The sequence below is a fragment of the Melanostigma gelatinosum genome, assembly GCF_949748355.1.
Source record: "Melanostigma gelatinosum genome assembly, chromosome: 12".
In the NCBI taxonomy this organism is placed as follows: domain Eukaryota; kingdom Metazoa; phylum Chordata; class Actinopteri; order Perciformes; family Zoarcidae; genus Melanostigma; species Melanostigma gelatinosum.
Window position 1 is genome coordinate 19,911,580 of NC_136645.1, and position 22,646 is coordinate 19,934,225.

General features: G+C 41.8%; 3 protein-coding genes across 3 annotated transcripts; 2 read left to right on the forward strand and 1 right to left on the reverse strand.

The window, feature by feature from the left end:
* tm9sf3 (transmembrane 9 superfamily member 3) lies at nucleotides 1-13,394 on the forward strand. The gene is made up of 15 exons (XM_079279919.1): nucleotides 1-168; nucleotides 1,157-1,352; nucleotides 1,498-1,620; nucleotides 3,244-3,404; nucleotides 3,508-3,585; nucleotides 4,059-4,190; nucleotides 4,417-4,583; nucleotides 5,000-5,094; nucleotides 5,215-5,345; nucleotides 6,689-6,828; nucleotides 8,873-8,941; nucleotides 9,032-9,178; nucleotides 9,398-9,481; nucleotides 9,622-9,698; nucleotides 11,767-13,394. Exons 1-15 carry the CDS (start codon nucleotides 76-78, stop codon nucleotides 11,832-11,834), a joined length of 1,761 nt encoding a protein of 586 aa, XP_079136045.1. The 5' UTR covers nucleotides 1-75; the 3' UTR covers nucleotides 11,835-13,394.
* Nucleotides 13,395-14,452: 1,058 nt separating this feature from the next.
* prdx3 (peroxiredoxin 3) lies at nucleotides 14,453-18,984 on the reverse strand. The gene is made up of 7 exons (XM_079279749.1): nucleotides 18,924-18,984; nucleotides 16,882-16,978; nucleotides 16,155-16,296; nucleotides 15,737-15,872; nucleotides 15,435-15,538; nucleotides 14,753-14,918; nucleotides 14,453-14,601 (listed from the first exon to the last, which is right to left on the reverse strand). Exons 1-7 carry the CDS (start codon nucleotides 18,972-18,974, stop codon nucleotides 14,551-14,553), a joined length of 747 nt encoding a protein of 248 aa, XP_079135875.1. The 5' UTR covers nucleotides 18,975-18,984; the 3' UTR covers nucleotides 14,453-14,550.
* A 538-nt stretch (nucleotides 18,985-19,522) lies between these two features.
* Nucleotides 19,523-22,249, forward strand: sfxn4 (sideroflexin 4). Its single transcript, XM_079279823.1, has 14 exons — nucleotides 19,523-19,663; nucleotides 19,800-19,865; nucleotides 19,950-20,006; nucleotides 20,096-20,122; nucleotides 20,215-20,269; nucleotides 20,541-20,566; nucleotides 20,648-20,701; nucleotides 20,792-20,854; nucleotides 21,062-21,130; nucleotides 21,225-21,315; nucleotides 21,553-21,668; nucleotides 21,750-21,835; nucleotides 21,916-22,033; nucleotides 22,109-22,249. Exons 1-14 carry the CDS (start codon nucleotides 19,625-19,627, stop codon nucleotides 22,184-22,186), a joined length of 945 nt encoding a protein of 314 aa, XP_079135949.1. The 5' UTR covers nucleotides 19,523-19,624; the 3' UTR covers nucleotides 22,187-22,249.
* The last annotated feature ends 397 nt before the right edge of the window (nucleotides 22,250-22,646 follow it).

Below are 22,646 nucleotides of genomic sequence, written 5' to 3' on the forward strand. Positions count from 1 at the left end.
ACAACCAGGAAGAAGGTGGGATAGCCGTACAAAGCTAACATCCCCAATCTCTCTGTATACTTTCTCCGCAAAATAATGGGCTCTTCCAGGTGGAAGGTAGCAGCGGCTGCTTTTCTCGCTCTAGTGGGCTCTTTATTACCTGTCGACGCAGATGAGCATGAACACACGGTAAGACGGCGCTTTGAGAGGCCGATTGAAAAGAGAGAGCCTTGAAAATAATGGACGTTTGTGCTCGGTGTGACATGCTAGCTGTAGCTGCGACGGCTAGCTGCACTCAAGAAAACAGCATTACAGACACGACATAGTGCATGGCTCGGTCCGTTGGGTTGTTCATCGACACTTGGTGAACTATTTAACAGATGAGCATTCATTTTGCGTGCTAACTTGTCACCACTTATCGGCCTAAGTGCTTATGGCTAACGTTGTTAGCCTGTTAGCACGTCTTCCACACTGGTCTTCACAAGCGTTCCTTGAGCACCAGCGCAAGCTACTGCGCTCAAGTCAGGCTAGCTAGCTAGCGTTAGTTAGTTGTTAAACAAAATTAGAACTACTTTTGTAATTAATTTGTAGTCAATCCAGACAAACAGGATGTTCTTGAAGTGATGACTGCGGTGTTGGTTAACGTCACACCAGCCAACGTTACATTATGCAGAAGCACCGGTTAAACGTCGGGGCCTCTCGGTATTTCGTCTGTTTTCTCGCTTTTATCAGACTCTGGTGCCCTAGTTACAGATGATTAACAAGTTAATACGGTGTATTACATTGTCTTCTTCGCATAGTGCAGCTGACTCAGGCGTGAACGCTGTTAACTTGGTGGAAAATGATATTGCTTTATATTGAACTTCTTTGCATGTGCAAACATGGCTTAAGTAGGTTACACCACATTTTATAGTGTGATAGCGTACGTGTTTTATGTTTGCATGGATTTGAATGCAGTGGCTGATTAGTTTCAATGTAAATGTGATGATAAGTCATCTTCTTTTAACACGTGTCTGAATCAAATGCATCTGTAACGTTAGCTATTTAGTTAGTAATAGGAGGGTGAACATGTATTGCCAGTTATATTATGTCCAATGGCTAGAATATGAACCCAGCAGGACTAGAATAACTGGTTTTGGTTTCAAGGATTTCACATTCCTTTTCCCCCAACTTGCAGTACACAGATAAGGAGGAGGTAGTTTTATGGATGAACACAGTGGGGCCTTACCACAACCGACAGGAGACGTACAAGTACTTCTCTTTGCCCTTCTGCGCGGGCTCCAAGAAGACCATCAGTCATTACCATGAAACACTAGGAGAGGCTCTGCAGGGAGTGGAGCTTGAATTCAGCGGCCTCGATATCAAGTTCAAAGGTAATCTTCTGTTCGGACCTTCACTTGTTGAGTACATGTGAGCTGATGGCAGCATTGCAATTAAAATTTGTCACTCGTCTCTGCATCTGTTATTCTTTTCTCACTTTCTAACATAAAAAAAATGTGTTATTTATGATCCCTGCAGATGAAGTCATGCAGACAACATACTGTGAAATTGACCTGGATAAAGCCAAACGGGATGCCTTTGTCTATGCCATAAAGAATCACTACTGGTACCAGATGTACATAGACGACCTGCCCATCTGGGGTAAGTGATACTTTATTTATTTGAAACAGACCTTGAGAGACTGATAAGAAGTTGGGGGGTACTGAATACATGCCTGTGTTCTGAGTTGTCCTTTGAATTGGAGTATTACTGCAGTGTTTTCTGATTCAGTCAATCTGTGTCTTCCTTTCTATGTGCTGATTGGCTCATCAGCCTCTTAGTAAGGTTTATCGGTGGCACTGTTTATTTTGCTTATCAGTGTGTTTATCTTGGCACTAGATAAGTTAAACCAGTTCTTATGCAGGGTTGGTTGCTGTCCATTCATCCCTGGCCAATTTGCTAGGGGCGTTACAATAGACTGATATAGTGTATGACATGGCTTACTGAAAGGCACTCGACTCCGTATGTGTGGTGACTCTTTAGGAGTTCAGTGCTCTTGTTGATTAGCTGCTGTCTTCAGTTACTGTCATCTCGTCTGGTTGTTGTTGTGTTGTAGAGAGCTGTCTATATTTTCATGTATGCTGCTGAGAAACTGTTTTAATAACGGAATCACACGCATGTTTTTATCAACTGAAATGCTAGCATTACTTAAAAATGTGATTGTGATGCACATTGAAGGGCACTTGTTATCTACACTGTAATGTGTTGTTATATGAATGCAGACATAACAAATCAAAACTTTTGTGACTAATTACAGCCCTTCAACTTATTTGGTGCATTCACATGTAGAAAAGAGCTTTTGACGTCAACTCCGACTGTGAGGTGCTCCATTGTTGTTCTTTACTCAGAATCATATTAATGAGCCACTGTCGTTACAGACTCTTTTAATGCTGTAACAAGTTGTCAATGTGTGTGTGTGTGATCACTGACATAGTGACACAGTGGGGCCACTCCTACAGCTGCTCAAGCATAATGTTGTTGGTAGTGGGTGGGGCGCCGGCATTTGCTGAGACAATTCTCCACGTTTGTGTCGTACGTACTCGCGCCTTAATCGCAATGAATAAATATAGACTTTAACCTCATGTCCGGTTTGCCAGCGTGGTTACGGAGCCGGTGCGCTTATCATGTCTGAACCAATGATGTTTGGTCGGGGTTATTCCACACACAGCCTGGAGCAGCAGATCTGTAGTTAATCACATGAACTACAGTGTCTCAAGTTCGATTCAGCTCACCTGCAATGCCAATGCCGGCTTTAATCAGAATCTGTGTGGTACTCGGAAGAGAACTTTCTCATAAGTGTAACATGTTGCCACAAGGGAATAGCATTGACTGTCTAGATTAATATTGAAATTATTTGTTGTTTCCATGCAGTGGAGAAACGGAAGGATACATGTGCGGTACGCAGTGTGCAGACCTAGAATAACGGGCAGCCCGTCGGGAGTATATTCAGAGCGACTGCATTAAAGTGATTGGCTTAGTCTGAGATTGTGTTCGGAGGCCAGCAGGGACAAACTATGTTAACAGCTGAAGCCTAAAGACTGAATGCTACAGATGATTGTTACAAAGTTAATGAGCAGTGTAGCAACTAGCAAGTGACCTTTCTTTGGCGTTCACACAGCCTGATTATTAGTTTTCTATAACCAGAGGCTCATTGTTTACATCTTTCTGTTTGACCACTTTTTTAATGAGCAGTTCTCTAATTCAATGTTTGTCAATTTCTCAAAGGTATCGTTGGTGAGGCGGATGAAAACGGAGAAGATCATTACCTGTGGACGTACAAGAAACTGGAGATCGGCTTCAACGGCAACCGAATCGTTGACGTTAATCTGACCAGTGAAGGCAAAGTCCGACTTGTGCCAAACACAAGAATTGCGATGTCCTACTCTGTGAGTACTGAATGGTCCACTCGTTGGTGCTTTGTGTGTGCTCACGCCTCGTAGTCTCATGGGGTTCTGCTCATGTAAACATGTAAACCTTTCCCACCAACAGGTGAAGTGGAAGAAGTCAGATGTGAAGTTTGAAGACCGATTTGACAAGTACCTTGATCCGTCCTTCTTTCAGCACAGGGTGAGCTGAATAGTATGCGTCTGGTGTTCAGAGGTTTGTGCCAGTGGCTTGTTGTAACGGCACAGTTGCGTATGACCTTTCAGAAGGTACGAGTTGAGCCTCGTATTTTGGTAAATAAGATGCAATTGACCGGTCTGGTGATTATTTGACTGTACCTGCCATTAGGGCTGAACTCCAGCTGGGCTCTCTTTTAAAAGGAAGTTTGTAATCCACACCAGCTGCTACAGCCAGAGGATGAAAACGTGTGTTTCCTGCCCCGACTTGTACAGTCCATCTGAGGGCATGGATGTTACAAACCAGCGTTTATGTGATTTAAATATCCTTAGTAATGCATTTAGCAAGTTTTTGCTCCAAATTTTTCACACAACACAATAGTTCATTTGGTTTATTGAGATTTTTAATGTTTGATGTAATAACTTTATGACATGGTTACTAACTAGAATAACTCTGGGTTTTATTCATTCTATATTTAGATTCACTGGTTCTCCATCTTCAACTCCTTCATGATGGTCATTTTCTTGGTGGGTCTGGTGTCCATGATTCTGATGCGAACACTCAGAAAGGATTACGCCAGATACAGCAAAGAGGAGGAAATTGATGACATGGTACGTGTTTTATTGACTCAGCAGTTTGCAATAGAGCACGTTTTGTCATCATTATTTTCTTAAAATGTGAGTGAATGGAGGGAATTCCCTTTAGTTCTGTTTCAAGTCTGTTTCCCTCCCTTTTGTTTGTGCTTGAGTTCAAGTGATGGACAGTGTGAGTTTAGTTTGTGCAACAACTTTTTTTTAAATGTCTTCTCGTTTCCCTTTCCTCGCTGTGCACCATCAGGACAGAGACCTGGGAGATGAATACGGGTGGAAGCAGGTACACGGTGATGTGTTTCGGCCGTCAAGCCATCCGCTGATCTTCTCTTCCCTCATCGGCTCCGGCTGCCAGATCTTCTCCGTCTCCTTCATCGTCATCGTCGTTGCTATGGTGGAGGACCTGTACACAGAGTGAGTGGTTGGCGTTTAACTGCCTGGTTGTAACTTTACTGTTGCAACTGTGGATTTGGGGTCAGCCACCAGCTTCCATTTCCAATCCAAATCGTAAAATAGGCAGATTTGTTGAGCTGAGTCTATTGATGATTACCGTATCAAATATTTTTCATTCTCCTCCCTCGAAAAACACAGAATTAATAGGTCTTTATAGGTAATGCTTTTATGACGCCTAAGTGTATGACGAGTCCTGTTCATGTGTTTTTCTTTGGGTAATGTCTGGTGAAATCTAAGTTCTCTATTGAATTGTAGCTTAAAACATATGATAGGGGGTCGGTGTACGAAACCACGATGACTGTGAAATAAGAGTTTCAGGGGAATAAAGCCCAAACACTGATGTCACAGGGCTCCACTCACTTCATTTCTCTCTGCAGGAGAGGATCCATGCTGAGCACAGCCATTTTCGTGTACGCTGCCACCTCCCCTGTCAATGGCTACTTCGGGGGAAGCTTGTATGCAAAACAAGGAGGTAATAAAAAAATACACAGTCCATATATCTCATTCTCTCGTCTCTGTATATGGGCGACTGGCTTTATTTCCTCGTGTAAATGTCTAACACGATTCTGTTTGATTTATCTGAATATTACAGGCAGAAGATGGATCAAGCAAATGTTCATCGGGGCCTTCCTGATCCCAGCCATGGTGTGCGGGACTGCCTTCTTCATCAACTTCATCGCGATCTACTACCACGCCTCCAGAGCCATCCCATTCGGCACCATGGTGGGTTTGCCACAGTCGCACGTCCCTAAAAACCACAGAGTTATGAAGAACATCGTCTGAGTCAACAGCGGTGTGGCTGCGCTGCACTGTGGTGGAAGTTATGCGATGTATAGTTCATCAGTCGTGGAGCTGATAGGCGGCTGAAGTAATAAGAATAGTGTAGAAAGTATTCGGTCACGCTTGTTTGCGCTGCATCTCGCATGCTGCAGGTTCTTGAAAAATAGTTTTTATGGCTCAGGCCAGAAAGCTATGCTACGCCTCATCTGAAGAACATTAAAATCAGATCACAGCCTATAAAACACATTCCACATGACGCTGACTCGATGCAGTTTCTCAGTTCTGATGAGTTTATTTCTGCATTAAGTGCCAACATTTCCAAACGGAACAGTAAAAAGGAAAAAAACGTGAATGCGTTCCAGAGAAACTCGTCACTTACTTAATTGCAAACAGCTGTTTTGGGGCTCGACACTCAACAGTTATGTGTCTGTCAGTGCAACATAACATCAATCTTAAGTGTCGAGTAACCATCTTGAAGTCAAATCACGACAAAGCCAAGTTCAAACTGCATCAGTCAGACGTGTTATTTTAACAGACGGGAACAGACCTGGGGCAGTTGTCGATTTTTTCCGATAAAACCTAAAAGTCTTCTTTTAATAACCACAAGCCTGGATATATTTGTTATTCATCTGATGCTATGAGCACTAGTGTTTGGGCATTTGTATCTCTGGATCAGGTTTTGGAGATTATCTGTCAATCTTACTTTACACGACAGCTGGATTCTCGGGATGTCAAGAAATCAAGCGACAATCGCAGCATCACGTATCGCACAAAATCCACCACGTCAGGCGTCCAGTAATGCGTTTCAGCGTCCTGTGAGCAGCTACTTGCGTCTGTGGGCGTGGCTTAGGTGTGTGTGTGAGGTAACGCAGAGAGGCGACTGTTCGTTCTAAACAACAATGGCGGCTCCAAAAGAGGTTAGCGTAGATGCTGCTATAGCATCATTTATATCAGAAGTATTTCTTCATTGAAGGAAGAGCAAAGATCGCCACTGATGGCTTTTCTCGATTGGAAAAGATCTTTGATTGACAGCGAGAGTTAGATTGACAGGTGGTTCATCCCATCACCTGCAGATGGTTCTGTGTAACAAACCATCTGGCGGTTCAGGTTAGAGATCCAGCACCTCTTACAACGATTCCAACAGTGTATTAAATGCCATTGAGCTAAAAGGAAACGTTCACCGGGACATGGTCAAAGGACAATTGAGATAAATGAGGGGGGGGCTCTGAAATCGCCCTGGAAGTTGAACCAGCCAATAGCATATTAATCCAGTTTGTTTTGTGCAGGTTGCTGTCTGCAGTATCTGCTTCTTTGTCATTCTGCCGCTGAACCTCGTGGGAACAATTCTCGGGAGGAATCTGTCCGGCCAGCCAAACTTCCCCTGCCGGGTGAACGCCGTGCCGCGACCCATCCCCGAGAAGAAATGGTGAGTGTGGCTCGACACAGGCGGGGTCAGTTCAGTCTCCGAGCCTGGTACATGTTTAGCAATTTGTCTGGAGCAGAGTCTGAGACGGTTGAAGTCCTTATAGTACATGTACAAAAATGTCACAGATATACCCGTCACAAATAACCATAAGCCAATATAACGTCTTAAAGTTGCTTATTTTCTTTTTTCAAAACTCAAAAGATATTAATTCACAATGACGTGGAACTGAGACAAAAACAGAAATAACCAGCTAATTTACCGCACTTTCCGGACTATAGAGCGCACCGACATATAGGCCGCACCAGCTGATTTTTAAAAGGAAAAAGAATTTGTACATAGACAAGCCGCACTGGTCTATAAGCCGCAGGTGTTCCCGTTGAACAGCAAGATGCTTTTAACAGTACTAAAGTTGTCTTCTTCTCTGAACATCATAGCATGTCGCTAGCTTCTAAGCTAATTTTAACATTACGGCCAATGGGGAAATGCTAACCGCGATTAGCATTAGCGAATATAATATATATTCGTACGTCTTTTCACGCAGACATACTTGCAGACTAAGGTCTCTCAAGGCTACCAAACGGAAGACGTAAAACAAAGCAGCGTGTCTTCTTATTAGAATCTAAAAGCAACGAGGCAATAACTGTTGTTGCTCGTAGCTTCTGAATACCGTAGCTGTTGTGCTAGCAGAGCTACGAGCAACAACAGGACTCAGGCCAGCAGTTATATTGCAAACCAAGATGATTTATTTCTCTCACTCAAAAACATGCACACAAAAACACGCAATAACTGTTGTTGCTCGTAGCTCTGCTAGCTGCTCTGCACCCTCAGTGTCACTTTTCATTGCGCTGTCCTCTTCATATCGTAGTAGTCCAGCCTTTCGGAACCCGTTGGTGATGGTGGATTCTTTCACACTGCTCCGCGCTGTTAGGATCCACTGGCAGACTTGAGAAAAAGCTGATCTTCTCTGCTCATAGCTCTGAATAGCATTTACGGCTAACTGGCTTGGCCAGTTGCTGCTAGCACAACAGCTATTCAGAGCTATGAGCAACAACAGTTATTGCCTCATTGCTTTTCGTTTGGTAGCCGTGAGAGACCTTAGTCTGTAATGCAAGTATGTCTGCATGAAAAGATGTACAAAGATATATTATATATTCGCTAATGCTAATCGCGGTTAGCATTTCCCCATTGGCCGTAATGTTAAAATTAGCTTAGAAGCTAGCGAGTCGGACATGTACTGTTAAAAGCATCTTGCCGTTCAACCTTTTTTGTTAACAGTCCTAGTGAGAGGTAGGTCAAAGGTACTTCATCCATATTGTAGCGACCCTGTCAGTAACAGCTGGTAGCAACTGTTCTGTGTCGGGAGCTCGTAAATGTTGTGTTAGACCGGAACCGGAAGTTGCGGTTGTTGTTGTGGCGGAGAAAAGCTACGGAAAAATCGGTATATAAATCGCACCGGACTATAAGCCGATGCCTCAAAGCGTGGGGTAAAAAGTAGCGGCTTATAGTCCGAAAAGTACGGTAGGTGCTTTTTACAAGATAAATGTATTGAATACGTACTTAATGTGTATTTAGTAATCATCTTGTGTACTACTGTGCAGCATCTGTGCATCCAAACATGGCATCCAGTGTGTTTATCGTAGTGGAAACCGTGTAATGACTGATGGGAGTTGTTCTTAAAGCATGAAACGAATACTAAGTGTTGTAGGGCCTGTGTTGTGTTCCAGTGTTGCACAAGTGGAAAATGGCATTGCTGTCTCCACAAACTCTTTGGGGAATGAAAAACATCAAAGCAATAGACTGAGTGTATTAACATTTGCCAAGCTGCCAAGCTCTGTGGGCAGCTGCCAACAGGAAATGGTAGATGTGACTTTAGGCCATCGGCAGACTTTGCCGCGTCTCCATCCATTTTCCTTCTCATAACGCAATAAGTCATGTACATTGTGCCGGCAGGGGGGGGGGGGGGGGGGGGGGGGTTGGATGTGACCAGTTGTGTACAGAGTTCAGTGTGTACAGTCACATTCATATGTTGAACCTTGTGTGTCAGGTTCATGGAGCCAGCCGTCATCGTCTGCCTCGGAGGAATCCTTCCATTCGGCTCCATCTTCATTGAAATGTGAGTCCGGGCTGTAATACTGAGGGGTTTGTTCGCTGTGAGAGGATCTTTGCAGCCGCTGACACGTTTCATGTCCTCGTTGGTCTTCAGGTACTTCATCTTCACGTCCTTTTGGGCCTACAAAATCTACTATGTGTACGGCTTCATGATGCTGGTCCTGGTTATCCTGTGCATCGTGACAGTGTGTGTGACCATCGTGTGTACGTACTTCCTGCTCAACGCTGAGGACTACAGATGGTGAGTGTGTTCACGTGTTGTCCTTATTCTTGATTCACACGGTCCGCTGGGAATACTTCCTGTGTGAAGAATGCCGTATAGCTTAGTGGCGTAAAAGAGTCTCTTTGTCTCTGTTCACCTGCCTCAGTCCCTAAACATTCAGAGAGTTATTAATGATTCAAAAAGTGACTTATGCTTCTGGTAAAGTCTCTAACTGTTGATTCACCTTCTCTGTTCTAGGCAGTGGACCAGCTTCCTCTCTGCAGCATCCACTGCTGTTTATGTTTACATGTACTCCTTTTACTACTACTTCTTCAAAACTAAGTAAGTTACTTACTAAGTAAGTAAGACTTTGTTACCCACACACCTACAGAAGTCTCATAATGGGCAACAAATCTAAAACTCTTAGAACATAGAACTCTGTTGCTTTGCTGACATGCTGCATTCTCCCTGTTGTATTTCAGGATGTACGGCCTGTTCCAAACGTCCTTCTACTTTGGCTACATGGCCGTGTTCAGCACTTCCCTAGGAATCATGTGTGGTGAGTCCCTTGTTTGAATGCTGTCGGACCATCCTGAACTAAAGAGACTCACGACTCCTTGACATTCACAGAATTGGGCTTTACTGTCAGAACTTCATTAGACGTCAGTCAGTAGAGTTTCTAGTGACTAAATGAATGTGAAACAAATCAATGTGTCTAATTAGCAAAGAGGCAGAGCTCTTGAATACGTTGTTGCCGTTTCCTAAAGAGTGGGCCTCATGCAGAGATGTTTAAGTGTCCATATCTCTCAGCACCAGTGTGTACGATGGAGTGCTATCTGGCGCTGAGGTTGCAGATTGCACCCAACTGAAAACCAGTCCCTTTCAAAGAGCACAGAGGACCCTACGGTCGCCTCAGTGTGTATTCACCAAAGTGATGAATACAACTGTTGGGCTCCGTTTATGGGTGAGTTCCCAAAGGTTAAAAAGAAGAGCTTCACGCGGCAGGGCTTCAAGTCAGACGGCAACAGACGGAACAACAGTAAGCGTGAACAGTCACAACAACGATGCGTCTTTAGAGCAGCGTTCTGCTGGGACAGAGAGGAGGGAGGGTTTGACCTGAAGTCGGATGCTAAAGCGAAGCAGCAGCCCATGATTTGGATGGGAGGTAATCAAAGGGACAGTTGTGGAGAAAGATGTAAGAATATTACACAGCAGGTGGTGTTAACCTGTCAGAAGTGTTAAGATAGTATTTTTACCTCATAACAAAGGGGAGGCCGGAGCCATGCTGCCGGCTTGTGCCGTCGACACGCTGCACCAATAATGCTACCAAAACTGGTTTACAATTATAAGGAATTTAATTCCACTGATGTAAGCACGATTACAGTTATACATTGGAGTGTACACTCCTATGACATATTAAAACAATAAAACCCCATTTGCAAAAACCTCACCCGGCTCCTCCGGTGTAAACACGTCTGTCGTCCGGGAGCCATCACAGAACAAGGGCGAGGAAAAAAGTCTTTTAAATTAAACCTCCCACATCTGTTCGAAACACCTCCTCCTCCGTTTATCCCGATTCCTATTGGCTATCCTCCAGGAGCGTATTCACTTGTCTGGCTCTGAGTTCATCATCACATTCAATGACTGTCAGTTACGTTTTAATCCCATCTATAATAATCCTTCAAAATAAAAGTTATACTTCTGCACTTGGCAGAAGTTTCATGCTTCTGCATGTTTATGTTTATGCTTATGTTTATCTTAATTATGCATTCTCGAAACCCTTATGATTATGACTAACTATGAATTATTAATTATGAATTATTAAATACTTTTATTATATCTACTAACTACAGTTTTTTACTCAAATTTCTTACAGAAGATAGATAGATATGTACTTTATTCATCCCCAGGGGGACATTTGTATGTTGCAGCAGCAAGACATACCAAGTAAGCAAAGTAACAGAGTAACTACAAATATTAAGTGTTAAAAAATGCACAATATATACAATAAAATAACAGAGTAGGACAAATTAAATATCAGAATATAGAGGATAAAACATCAAAAATGCACAGTATATACAATGCAGGCTCATCCCCCAGACAGCAACTAGCAAACACTGACCAGAATCTTCATTTTCTTTTAGTTTATTTCAGTGACATATTCCAACTCTCAGAAATTCATTCAGATTAAGTTGTATTAAGACTTTATGACTCCTGCAACCGGCCATAGACGCAAATTCTAAATAGGAATGAATAATATGAGTTCACGTAGGAACAAATCTGTGCGCTGGTTCTTCTGCTCCAAGTGCAGTAAAGCAGCGTTCCCTCGGCAGCTGAAAGCCAAACTAATCCTTCAGCGTGAAGAGTAATAAGTCGAGGCTGGAACCGTCGCTCCTTTTGTGGAGCTTCCTCTAGCCGCACTAGCTCCTACAGGATGCCTTCTGGGTCTGTCGGGCGTCTGGTGCTCATTTTGTGGACAAAGGTTGTGCTTTCTCTTGCTCGACCCTTTTATTGGATACCTTCACCAGTAATCATTTTATCCTGTGATGGATTCACCTGCTACATGAGAGTAGAGGGGTAACTTGCAGCCACCTAAAAGAAACTGACTGACCACATTTGTTTTCCAGGTGCCGTGGGATACGTGGGAACAAGTGCCTTTGTGAGGAAGATCTACACAAATGTGAAAATTGACTAAAAGGCAAAGTAGCAACACGGGGATCGAAATGGATTTGTCTCCGAGTATCCTGAAGGACGGCAGGCACAAGTCATTCTTTATTACTTTTCTTTCCTGCGAAGAGATTGTGAGAATCTCACTTTGTACAATGTATTTTTTCCCTTTTTTTCCGAATGAATTCAACGCAGCATCTAAGAACAAGAGCAAATCTGCGGAAGAGATATCAAACACAGGGTTCTGTTATCAGTTGCTTTCAAACAGACATTAGGGCAACGTTTAAAAGGCTGACGTGGCTTCTCTTTTCCGACCCAGTCCCACCTGAGACCAGAGAACACAAATGTTTATTGATGGAGTAGTGTAGCTCTCTTCAGTGAAGAGGCCTAAGTGTATTGAAAGCCTTTGTTCTACTGGGTCAGAATATTGGAGAGTTGGGTTCATGCCCACGTTCTGACCTGATTTCTATTTTGTATTCTTGAACTCACTCGAAATAGCGTTAGTCCACCGTACAGTTGTTTGTTTCTGATTTACCTCCACTGCAAAACGATGATATAAAAAGCTCACGCAAGAACCATTCCCCCCCGTTTTGACGATTCTAAATTCCCTATTACAGTAGCAATCCATCCAGATGTTGAGGGAGGTTTTAGTCCTGCTGTAGTTTACTGTACAGACGAGAACAGAGGGACTGATCAGCGGTCGAGGTACAGTAAGAACCGATTTTTAAATGGATGTTGGATGTGATCCAATTTCCCCGTTTAGTTGGGGTTTTCTTAATGTTTGGGTTTGAATGAAGTCTACTTGTAAAGATAATATATGGCTGGGTGGGAGTGTATATAACCTTAATGTACCTTTAGATGTAGATCCCAAATGTATTTTCGTTGTACAGATTTACTACAGGGTGTTTTTTTTGTTTTTTTAATGAATCATTTAGTTATAAACAAACAAAAAAAATTAATTTTTCTTTTCTTTTCTTTGTTTGGTGCTTGGGATGGGGCTGGCGGTGCTGTTACATCTTGCCTGAAATTGCATGAAGTTTTCACCAAACCATCTGCTCATCAAATTCCACTTCAGTCAGCGCTGGTTTTTTTTTTTTCTGTCTCAAAATGTAAAAGGTACATTTTTGAGGACTAGTAAGCCTGCTTACGGACACTCTTCTTTTGATTTGATATATTTAAAGCTTTAAAAGGCGCTACATCTTCTGGTAAGCCATTCTCCTCATGTTCTTTCAGTTGCCTAACCTAAATCATAATTTGTGAATGTCAGAAGGAATGAGGCGATTGCATTGTTTCCGCAAACATACTGTACAAAGTGAAGTTTATGTCCACTTAAAAACTAGATGTTTTCATAACCACAGTGCTGCGGAGTGTTTCAAACGCTTTTCTCCATTTTGTGTAAATACAGTATGCACCCTACTTGTATGAGAAGTGGCAATGCCTTTTTTAGTTTTCTTCTTATTTCTATTTTCCCCCCCACTGAAGTTGATTTTGGCACCTCATACCAATGTGTACCAATGTCTGATTAGACATTTTGAACTTGCATAACTTGCTGTAAAAAGAGAAAATAAACATGTTTATGTACAGGGGTTATTAAGTGTGGTTTTGATCTTGGAAGAGAAATATTTTGAACTGAATTATTACATCATTTTCTGTGTACGTGGGCAGAATGTGATGTCAAAGGTGGGTGTGTGGGGCATTGTTATTACAGGCACAAATCCTCACCTGAGGTAGAACAAAACACAATTAATTTTGATGATGGTTGCAATAAAAAAATATTGAATGCAGAAAAATTATGGTATTTAATAGTTCAGAACAAAAGCACTCGAGAGATGACGCTACTTCATGTTTAAACCTTTTGCTCTGATTTAGGTAAAAAATGCACAAATGGTGTCCTGCTAGCTGCACGACACCAAAGCACAATCTATGCGTTAAGAGTTGCATTACTTAAAGTAGTATATGAGGGGATGTTGGCACAGTTCAGGCCATCAAACATTAATGGGGTGTAGTAAAGCTACAAGTAAAAATAATTTTTCATGTTAAGATATAAAAGATTATGCAAAAACAAACTGTCTTCATGACTTTCATACCTTTGGAGATAGAACAGTAAAATTGTAGCTCCAACTATAATACTAACCAAGTGCGCAAAGGGTAATCTATACTTATTACTCATTATTTTGGTTGCTGTCCAAACAGCACAGATCTCCATCATACTAGAATGGGGTAAATGTCATATTGAATTGTGCGTGGCCTCGGAGATCAGCACTGTTGCATACATGCCCAGTCAGCAACACGTAGATGGAGCTAACTGCTGTTAATGCGGGTAAATGGATAGCGAACATCGAAGACATTCATTGTTTGATTTGAATTCACTCTCTAAGGTTAAATACCATCCCTGCTCATCATGCAAGCTAACAAACACATGGTCGCGGCATCCGTATCCCAATGTCAGTACAGCTAGTTAGCATCTCTGGGGTGAACAACCCATGCAAGATGAAAACTAGAGATTATTGTATTAAGGAACATGGCGTTCAGTTTTGATTTTGTTACACATTTCTGACTGTTTCGTCAAAGGACATTAACGACACTTGTAGATGGTTTTACAGTCACATTGACCATACAGATCAATCAAAACAAAGAGCTGCCATTTACAAAGACTTGATTTATTGGTGCATTCAGCTGTAAATGAGTAAATACAATGTATACACTAAATATATTTCTAGATGTATGAGTTGTGAACTTCTTCTTCAGTTGACTTTTTCAAAGTACTCCTTGGATCCTTCTGGGGTTGGTTTGATCTGAGAAGCAAACAGTTAGACAGAATAAACTACTGAAACTACTTCCAGAATACTGAACAGCAACGCTTCATTCTCAGTACTGAACTGGTTGAAAAGGACATCGCAGTAGTGTTTGAGGAACAGTTACAGATCAGCGGTTGAAAGAACTCACCGTTGGGGACTTGGGGGTCCAGCTGGCCGGACACACCTCACCGTGGGTCTCCACAAACTGGAAGGCCTTAACCAAACGAAGCGTCTCTTCAACACAGCGGCCGACTGGAAGGTCGTTCACACTCATGTGTCTCACCAAACCGTTTGGATCAATGAGAAACAGGCCCCTGAAGGACAATAACACGTGTGAACAGTTATGAAGTTCTCTACAATAAATAAAGGTAAAGCAGACAAAAACAGACTGTATTTCAGTATCAATGGCGTGGATGAGTGTATTACTACACTGACATTGTGCAAATTCACCAAATGCTGTCGGTAAGTATACGTGGCCAACACCGTATAGGTACATACCAAGACTATCTAAAGGCCTCCATCTAAAGCAGTGGCCGATGATAGTGAGTTAAGTACGACGGCAAATCAACGTCAAAATCTGCGGGTGTGTAGAGGTCCCGCGCGTGGATCTCATTTGTGCTCGAGGATCTTCACATAGCTTTGCCTTCATAGTTATCCACAATAATCCACGGACTGTATATAAGTTTACTGAGGTAATGAAACAAGTGAGAAGTAGAGTCATTTTCTCATAGACATCCATACAATCGGACTTCGTTTTGTAAAATAGTGCCATTTCCATGTCCTGTAATGTTAGTTGTGAATGGCTCACGCAGATCACATCATGAACGTACCTAAGTGCAATGCCTGGACCCTCCAGCAGCACCCCATAGTCTCTAGAGATCTGTTTGTTGAGGTCAGACAGGAGGGGGATGTGGATGTGGCCCAAACCTCCAGTCTGAGAAAACAGCACAAAACAACACCTGTTAGATCAACACTGACACTACTGCTGCTCATACTGGTGACCATAACGTGTTTCAGACAGTCATTTACTAAAGACGCATCAAAGGATGAATTAAAAAAAAAAAAAAGGAACAGAGATGAACTTTGCACTATGGGTTTGTTCATGAGTAAATATTGAAATGAGGTAGAGAACCTTGCGAGGCGTGTTGATCCATGCCAGGTGGGTGAAGTGAGAGTCCACAGACACGCCCACCACCTCACAGTTGATGTCGTGGAACTCACTGGCCTTGTCGCTGAATGAGATGATCTCCGTTGGACACACAAAGGTGCTGCAATAAACAAGAGGGAAATAAAAGGCTCTGTGAGTGAAACATTTACCGACACGATCACAATTTGCTCATCCGCAGAGGACGGATGAGCATTTGAATTATTTTCCATTCAACAGAGACGGGAGGGCGAGGGCCTGAGGGCGAGGGCCTGTGTCACCAGACCAAAACTCTACTGGTTATCAGTAGAGGTATTTAAGAATCTTAGATGACTCAAAGTGCATTTTAATCAGAGGTAGGGAGAGCCGTCATGTTGTTGTCTTTGTGCACGTCACAAATACTCACAAATCCAGTGGATAGAAGAAGAGGACCAGGTATTTGCCCTTGAAATCAGCGAGGCTCATCTCCTTGAACTCCCCGTTGTGGACAGCTGTGCCCTTGAAGGCCGGAGCAGGCTGAGTGACAGCGGGGCTCCACCAGGAAGGGCCTGATGTAGTGAAGACAAACACCAATCATGCATGCATACGACCAAGGTTACTCTAGACCTCTATGGACAGTCTCACTTTACTGCTAAAGGGAAGATAACTTGAATGGAACATGGGAGCTATTTACAGCGATGTTGAAAAGGTTGTGAGGTGCAAACAACATGACCTACTGCACAATCTATGTAAACTGCATCATACCATCAGTAGAATTACATTATGATGAATATGATAATATAATATCAACTACAAATACCATCGACCAAAACTTGTGTTGTTGAATATGCAATAGTTTTTTCAGTTCACTGCCCTAAACCTCAATTTTAATATTTTACATGTGATATAGTTGCTTGATTGTAACACAAAATATATATATATATGTATAATATTGTGATGTTATGGCTCAGCTATATCCGGGGTTGAACTTTTATAACCACATCCAGATCTGCCAACAATTTTCTCAGTTAACAAATAATCCCATGGTCTATTAAATGCCATTATCAAAATTGTTACAGATTAATATCTAAGTCAACCAATTCATTGTTCACAAAATTCAACTGTATATTGTCCGACGTTGGTTTTGTACGTACTGGTCGAGAAACAGGTGCTCTGGAGTGACGGAGCGGTGAGGATTCTTCCATGTTGACCGGCTGCTGCCACTTTTAATCCTCCTGCTGCAACCTTTGCCTTCAAAATAAAAGACACCAATTCAAAGGTCTTAAACACACAGTATGTATTATCTGCTGCTTGGTGTCTCTTCATCAAAACAATAACAGATGAACTTTGATGAAGTCATGAAGTAGCTGGGGATCATGGGAGTTGTTGTCTTCATTGTTCAACAACCACTGTTGGCAATACAAATCTGTCTGACGTGACTCGGGCAGAAATAGTACGGACGAGGTGATAAAGTTGTATTCACGTTACATCATTTCATTCTCATGTAACGTCAGCTAACGCAATGTTCACTTACTAACTAAAACCTCATTGATCCTCGTGCAGAGCACACAACAGTTTTACGTCTGCAGGTCTGACTGTCACGCCAACGTGAACTAACTTCAGGCAAAAAAGTCACACTTTTTATTTTAAATATGTTCAAGAAAATAATAAGAAAAGGGTAAGAAATTGCACTGGGTTTAAAAATCACCCTCGGAGCTCTTGTGACCTCCACCCAAAACGTTACATCACAGCAGGTGGTTTTCCATCTGCTGGGCAGAATACCTGCTTTGACTAATTACTGTTACTAACAGCAGTGAAGACAAGCACACTACTTAACTCTGCAAGTCTAGAAGTTAATTATGATTTCTTTCATTTGAAGAAAATCATTTTAGTCATTCCATTTAGGTGTGTACTTTCAAGGATATAGTTAAACATAAAAGCATCAACAGAAACATATTAGATGCATGTGTGCTCACTACCCGGCATGGCTTGCTGTAATGTTTCAATAGAACCAAACCTGCCATTTTTGGAGGGTAACAGTGCCATCTACTGGCGGTTTAGTGGAAGTGTTCATACGAAGTGCTAAACCTGCACAGAACACTACACAGTGAATAAGATTCAGAACACAAAATGCAGTATATGTCAGACACAAAGGTAGTACTAACACCAAACACCAGATGTGTGTCAACATCAGTGACGTTAGTGGGTGGCAGGCTGTAAAAGGTCTCCTAATTTATAAGGATCATTAACTAACTTCACTTTTATAATATATCACTCCTCTTTATATGGCCATTTGTCTTTGGCATGTACTTTATACATTTCTGATGATGAGTGATTGACAGATAAATAGACCAAAGCTACCATAGCTAGTAGGCTATCCTCCAGAACAGGCGATGCGGCCCCCACAATGCTCCGGGATTTCTATTATGTGTGATCTTTAAAACCTCTTTTATTTATTTTTATTTTTATAAATTGTATTTGATTTTCATGTTTTCATTTTATTATCGTTTTTTAAATGTTTAATTGTTAACTATAAAGCCTTTAATCCTTTTCACTTTTTTATTTACTTTTCATTCATACATTTACTTTAGTTTTTTTAGTATAATTATTAATTTTATTTTATATAATTCCCTGTTGTATTTGGGCAGAGTTCTTATATGTATGCATTGTTTGTTAAAAGTATAAAATCAATAAACAGATTTTTACAAAGCAAGCACAGAAACAGCAGTAATTAATGTCATTAATGAACTGGTGCTTTGCCCACTATGACACAGTACAATGTGCAGTGAGGTCCATTGTATGAAATGATAACAATGTAATTTGAAACCGCAGATTAAAATAGGTATTTTACACTGTTATGGATTAATGAGATTCATTCACCATTAGTGAGTAAACTACCAGGCAAAGCTACTTTTTGTTGTTTTGCCAGCAGTCTAGACGGAAACCCTTACTGAATTACGAATGAATGATAACCCGTATTGGTCCAAAACAGCGGCCGCCGACCAGAGGTTTGTCACCACAGTGTCAGTTGGTCCTGTGGATTAAATGTGCGACACACAGCACGCGACAGCGCCTCAGTGCAGAGGTGGATTATTCATCATTACCTGCTATCGACACGTGTTAATTACTGATAACGAAACACCAAGTTAAGGAGCGTGTCGGTGTCACACGTTATGCTGCATGAAGTTACACTTACAGAGGTCCTGAGTAGTCTTCCGATGGTGGCAGCCATTTTGGTTTGTGTCATAGGGGGCAGATTAACAGGTCATTGCGTCATTTACGCACGAGCTCGACGCAAACCTGTCCTCTTGGGGGGGGGGATTATAGTATATCCTAGCAAAGTGTAAAATGACTCACGTGTGTGATATTCTGCACCAAAACAGTAGTCAAAGACGGTTACTGGTACAAATGTTGCCTTAAAAACGAAATAAACGAAGTTATCATGCTGCCTTCATGTGCTTGGGAGCTCCTCAGGTGATAAGAAATATATTTGAATCAAAATTGAAGTATGGAGAAAACACGTTCATTTTGCGAGCAATGGAAAAATTACATGCTGATAATTACACCTCGAACATCTCGAGTCTTTTTAATATGTTTTGTTAATTATTTTGTCTCTAAATCAATTAAACGTTAACCTCAGACTGTATCCATATGCTTAGCATCCAGTCTACGCTGTGAACGCGTAGACAGTGATGTGAATTTATAAATTCCTATATTTCCGATACCCCTGAAAGTAGCACACACCCGCCCACAGCTGAACACGTGGTTGAAGGCGGAAGCAGTTTGTAAATAGAACTTGACCTCAAAAGCACGAAATACATGCTGGTAAAATGTGTACTGTTGCCGTGTTATTGTAAGTTACTTAATGTATGAGAAGTAAGTGTACTCGTTGTTCTAATGGATCCCAATCTGTTGTATTGGAAAAGCCAGGGACAGGTACGTGTGCACACAGCAGGGTCTTGACATGCAGAGCATCACCAGTGATGAGGATTTATTACAGTCAACCAGTTACAATGAAATTGTGCTTGTATCTTGTAGATATGTGGTCAAGTGTTCCTTTGCTCCTTTACAGTCTCTCCTCAGTCGACTACAGATCTGGGTTAATCTCCTTGATCCAACTTCCCTGCTTTCCTCTGATGTGAGTAGCAGTACAGTGATGCTGAGCTGAGTAGAAGATATATGTGACGTTTAACCGGTTAACTGGTGACACTGCTCTCCTCAGGCTGAAATACAAAACGCCCACAGTCTTCTTGGAAGTGGACAGAAACTAAATGAAAAGGTGGGATTATGTTTAAGAATCGTAATCAGTCATGTTTATGAACCTGCCACAGCTCTATCTAAAGCCGTTTGTTCTGTTTCTTGCTCTAGGATGGACACGCACTGACCCTCTCACTTGTAAGTCTTGCAGGAAGTACAGATGTTGTGATGTGAGGAGTTTAATGTGCTGCTTGTTGTGAGAAGGCTTGATGTCTGCTCTGTGTTTACAGTCGTCTGTCCACGCCGACTCTGGTGCTGTTCTTCCACTAGTTTTCCGCTCTGCAGGTACAATCACATCTTGGCTTTTACAAATTTCTAAAAAGTTTCCATCCATTCTTAAAGTTAACTTAGGAAGTAGTGCATTCCTATCATGTAACATCATCAAGTGTTAAAACAGTTCGTATAGAAACTATAATGGCAGTAAATCAAGTCTTTAAACATGTGAAATACAGTTATCGTATATTGTGCATATACAGTGCACCAGCATGTATATTATTACGATGCAATCGTTTCACAAAAATTCTGATGCCGTCACTTCTGTCATTTTTCTTTGCAGCACTGTTTCCGATATCAGCACCTCTGGTACGTTCATCATCCTGTAAATCTAAACTGACGCTTGGTTCTTCATGATGTTGTGAAACAAAAAACAAACGTCTTTTTCAGGTGGTTGCCAGCTTTCTGCCACACAGCGGCGTCAAACCCGCTCTGTTTTGGCAGGTATGAAGATCTGTTCATTGTATTTTAAAATAAATAAATGTGTCTGTAACACAATATACATTAATGATAAAAGAAAATGCATTATTTCAGTTTTTGCTGCAGAGTTACAGTGCTGGGTTCAACTATGCAAACAGAAATTCTTCTTCAGAGCAGGTAATATATATATATATATATCTGTGTGTATATACATATATAACATGTCGAAAAGTTATAAAAAGTAATAGTATCGCATATTGAAAGAAGTCTGTCTATATATATATATATACTGTATATCTATATACACTGTATATCTCCTTGACTCCCCCTCAGTCCGTCCTCCTGTTTCTGCTTCTCTTCATTGTCTTTATCTCTCACCACCAGAGGAAGACGGCGTCTTTGAAACAGCTTCTGTTGATGGCTGGAACAGTTTCCTATGCAACATGTGCAGGGGTGTGTGAACCTGATTGTGTGCCATGTTGATTGTAATGTTTCAAGTCAACTTTAAAAAAAGTTGCTTCTAAATTTCCCGTATCTTGTATTTCAGGCCCTTCCTCAAATTTTCATTAACAGACTTGGCATAAGAAGCGCACCGATCCAGACTCTCTTTAGGTCAATACTACCAATCCCACTCTCGGGTAAGTATTTCTCTCTCTAAATTGAAATACTGCATCATAAGCAGTATTACAGTATATCATACATCAAAATACTTGATCTTCATCTGAATGTCAGATGTCACCACAAGCGAGACACAAAATGCTACATTGTTTGCTTATTTCCTTTTGATGTAGCAGTGAGTCAGCTGGTGTGGATCAAGTAATAACAGGTAGGACTCTTGATTCATTTTAACTGACATGTCGTGTGACTCTCTCCAGCTGCTCTGGCCTTCTTCAACGTGTATACTGTCAGAAGTGAGGAGTCAGAAACTGGGATCCAACTGTTCGATTCCAATGGAAACCCTGTCGGCCTCTCTAAAGCAGCGGGAGACAAGGTACAAGAGCAAAATGGACAGAACTGAGTCTTCTCATTGCAAAGCAGCAGCGTTGCACATCGTGTTATTCTTTTTGTTCAGGCTGTGAGGGAAACTGCTTTGTCGAGAGCGGTTCTGTTTGGTACAACCGCTGCCGTTCCTAATCTCCTGGTTTTGCTCTTAAAGAGGTCGGTCACTTTTACACGTAGCTCTACTTTACGCGGTCAAATCGTCAAGACTTCACCAAATAAGATGTTTCCCTTTACAGAACAAGACTTTTCCAGAGGAACTCCCTGCTGGCCGCTCCAGTCCGTCACATAGGCGTCGCCTTTGTTCTGGGCTTGATGATCCCCGTCTCGTTCAGTCTCTTCCCACAGCTGGGAACGGTGAGATTCACGATGCTGCCGTGCCGCAACGTTTTCCTTGCGATGAACTCCGCTGACGCTGACCTTGTTTTACAGATAAGGAAGGAAAATGTGGAGGAGCAGCTGCAGGCGGCCGCGGACGGTGGACAGTTCTACTACCATAGAGGACTCTGAGGAGCAGTTTCACGTTTCTATCACTGGCGGTTATGATGATAAAAGGTCTTCTTTAAAGTCGTGTTGCTGAAGCTGTACCATACATGGAACAGAATGCAGCCTTTTCTCCCAGTTTTCACACAAAATATTAAAAACAGGAAGGAAGATACTTTTTGAGCGTAAATTTAATTAGCTGGAATACTACATGTTTTCATAGATACAAAATATTACATCAATTCATGAAAATACATTGTTTTCAAAGTTACATATTACATTACATCGGCTATGTGTTGCACTCTGTCTTATCTGAAATACTGAGGCTCAAAACCATCCGTTTGGCAATGTGGTTGAAAATGTACTCGGCTGTAAAACAGCGCTAATTGCACATCAATTAATAAACAGTATGACAATAAAAATCTAAATCAACGTGGACATGGAGGCACCGATTATTGTTTGATTGATGAACAGCTTTTTTTCTATC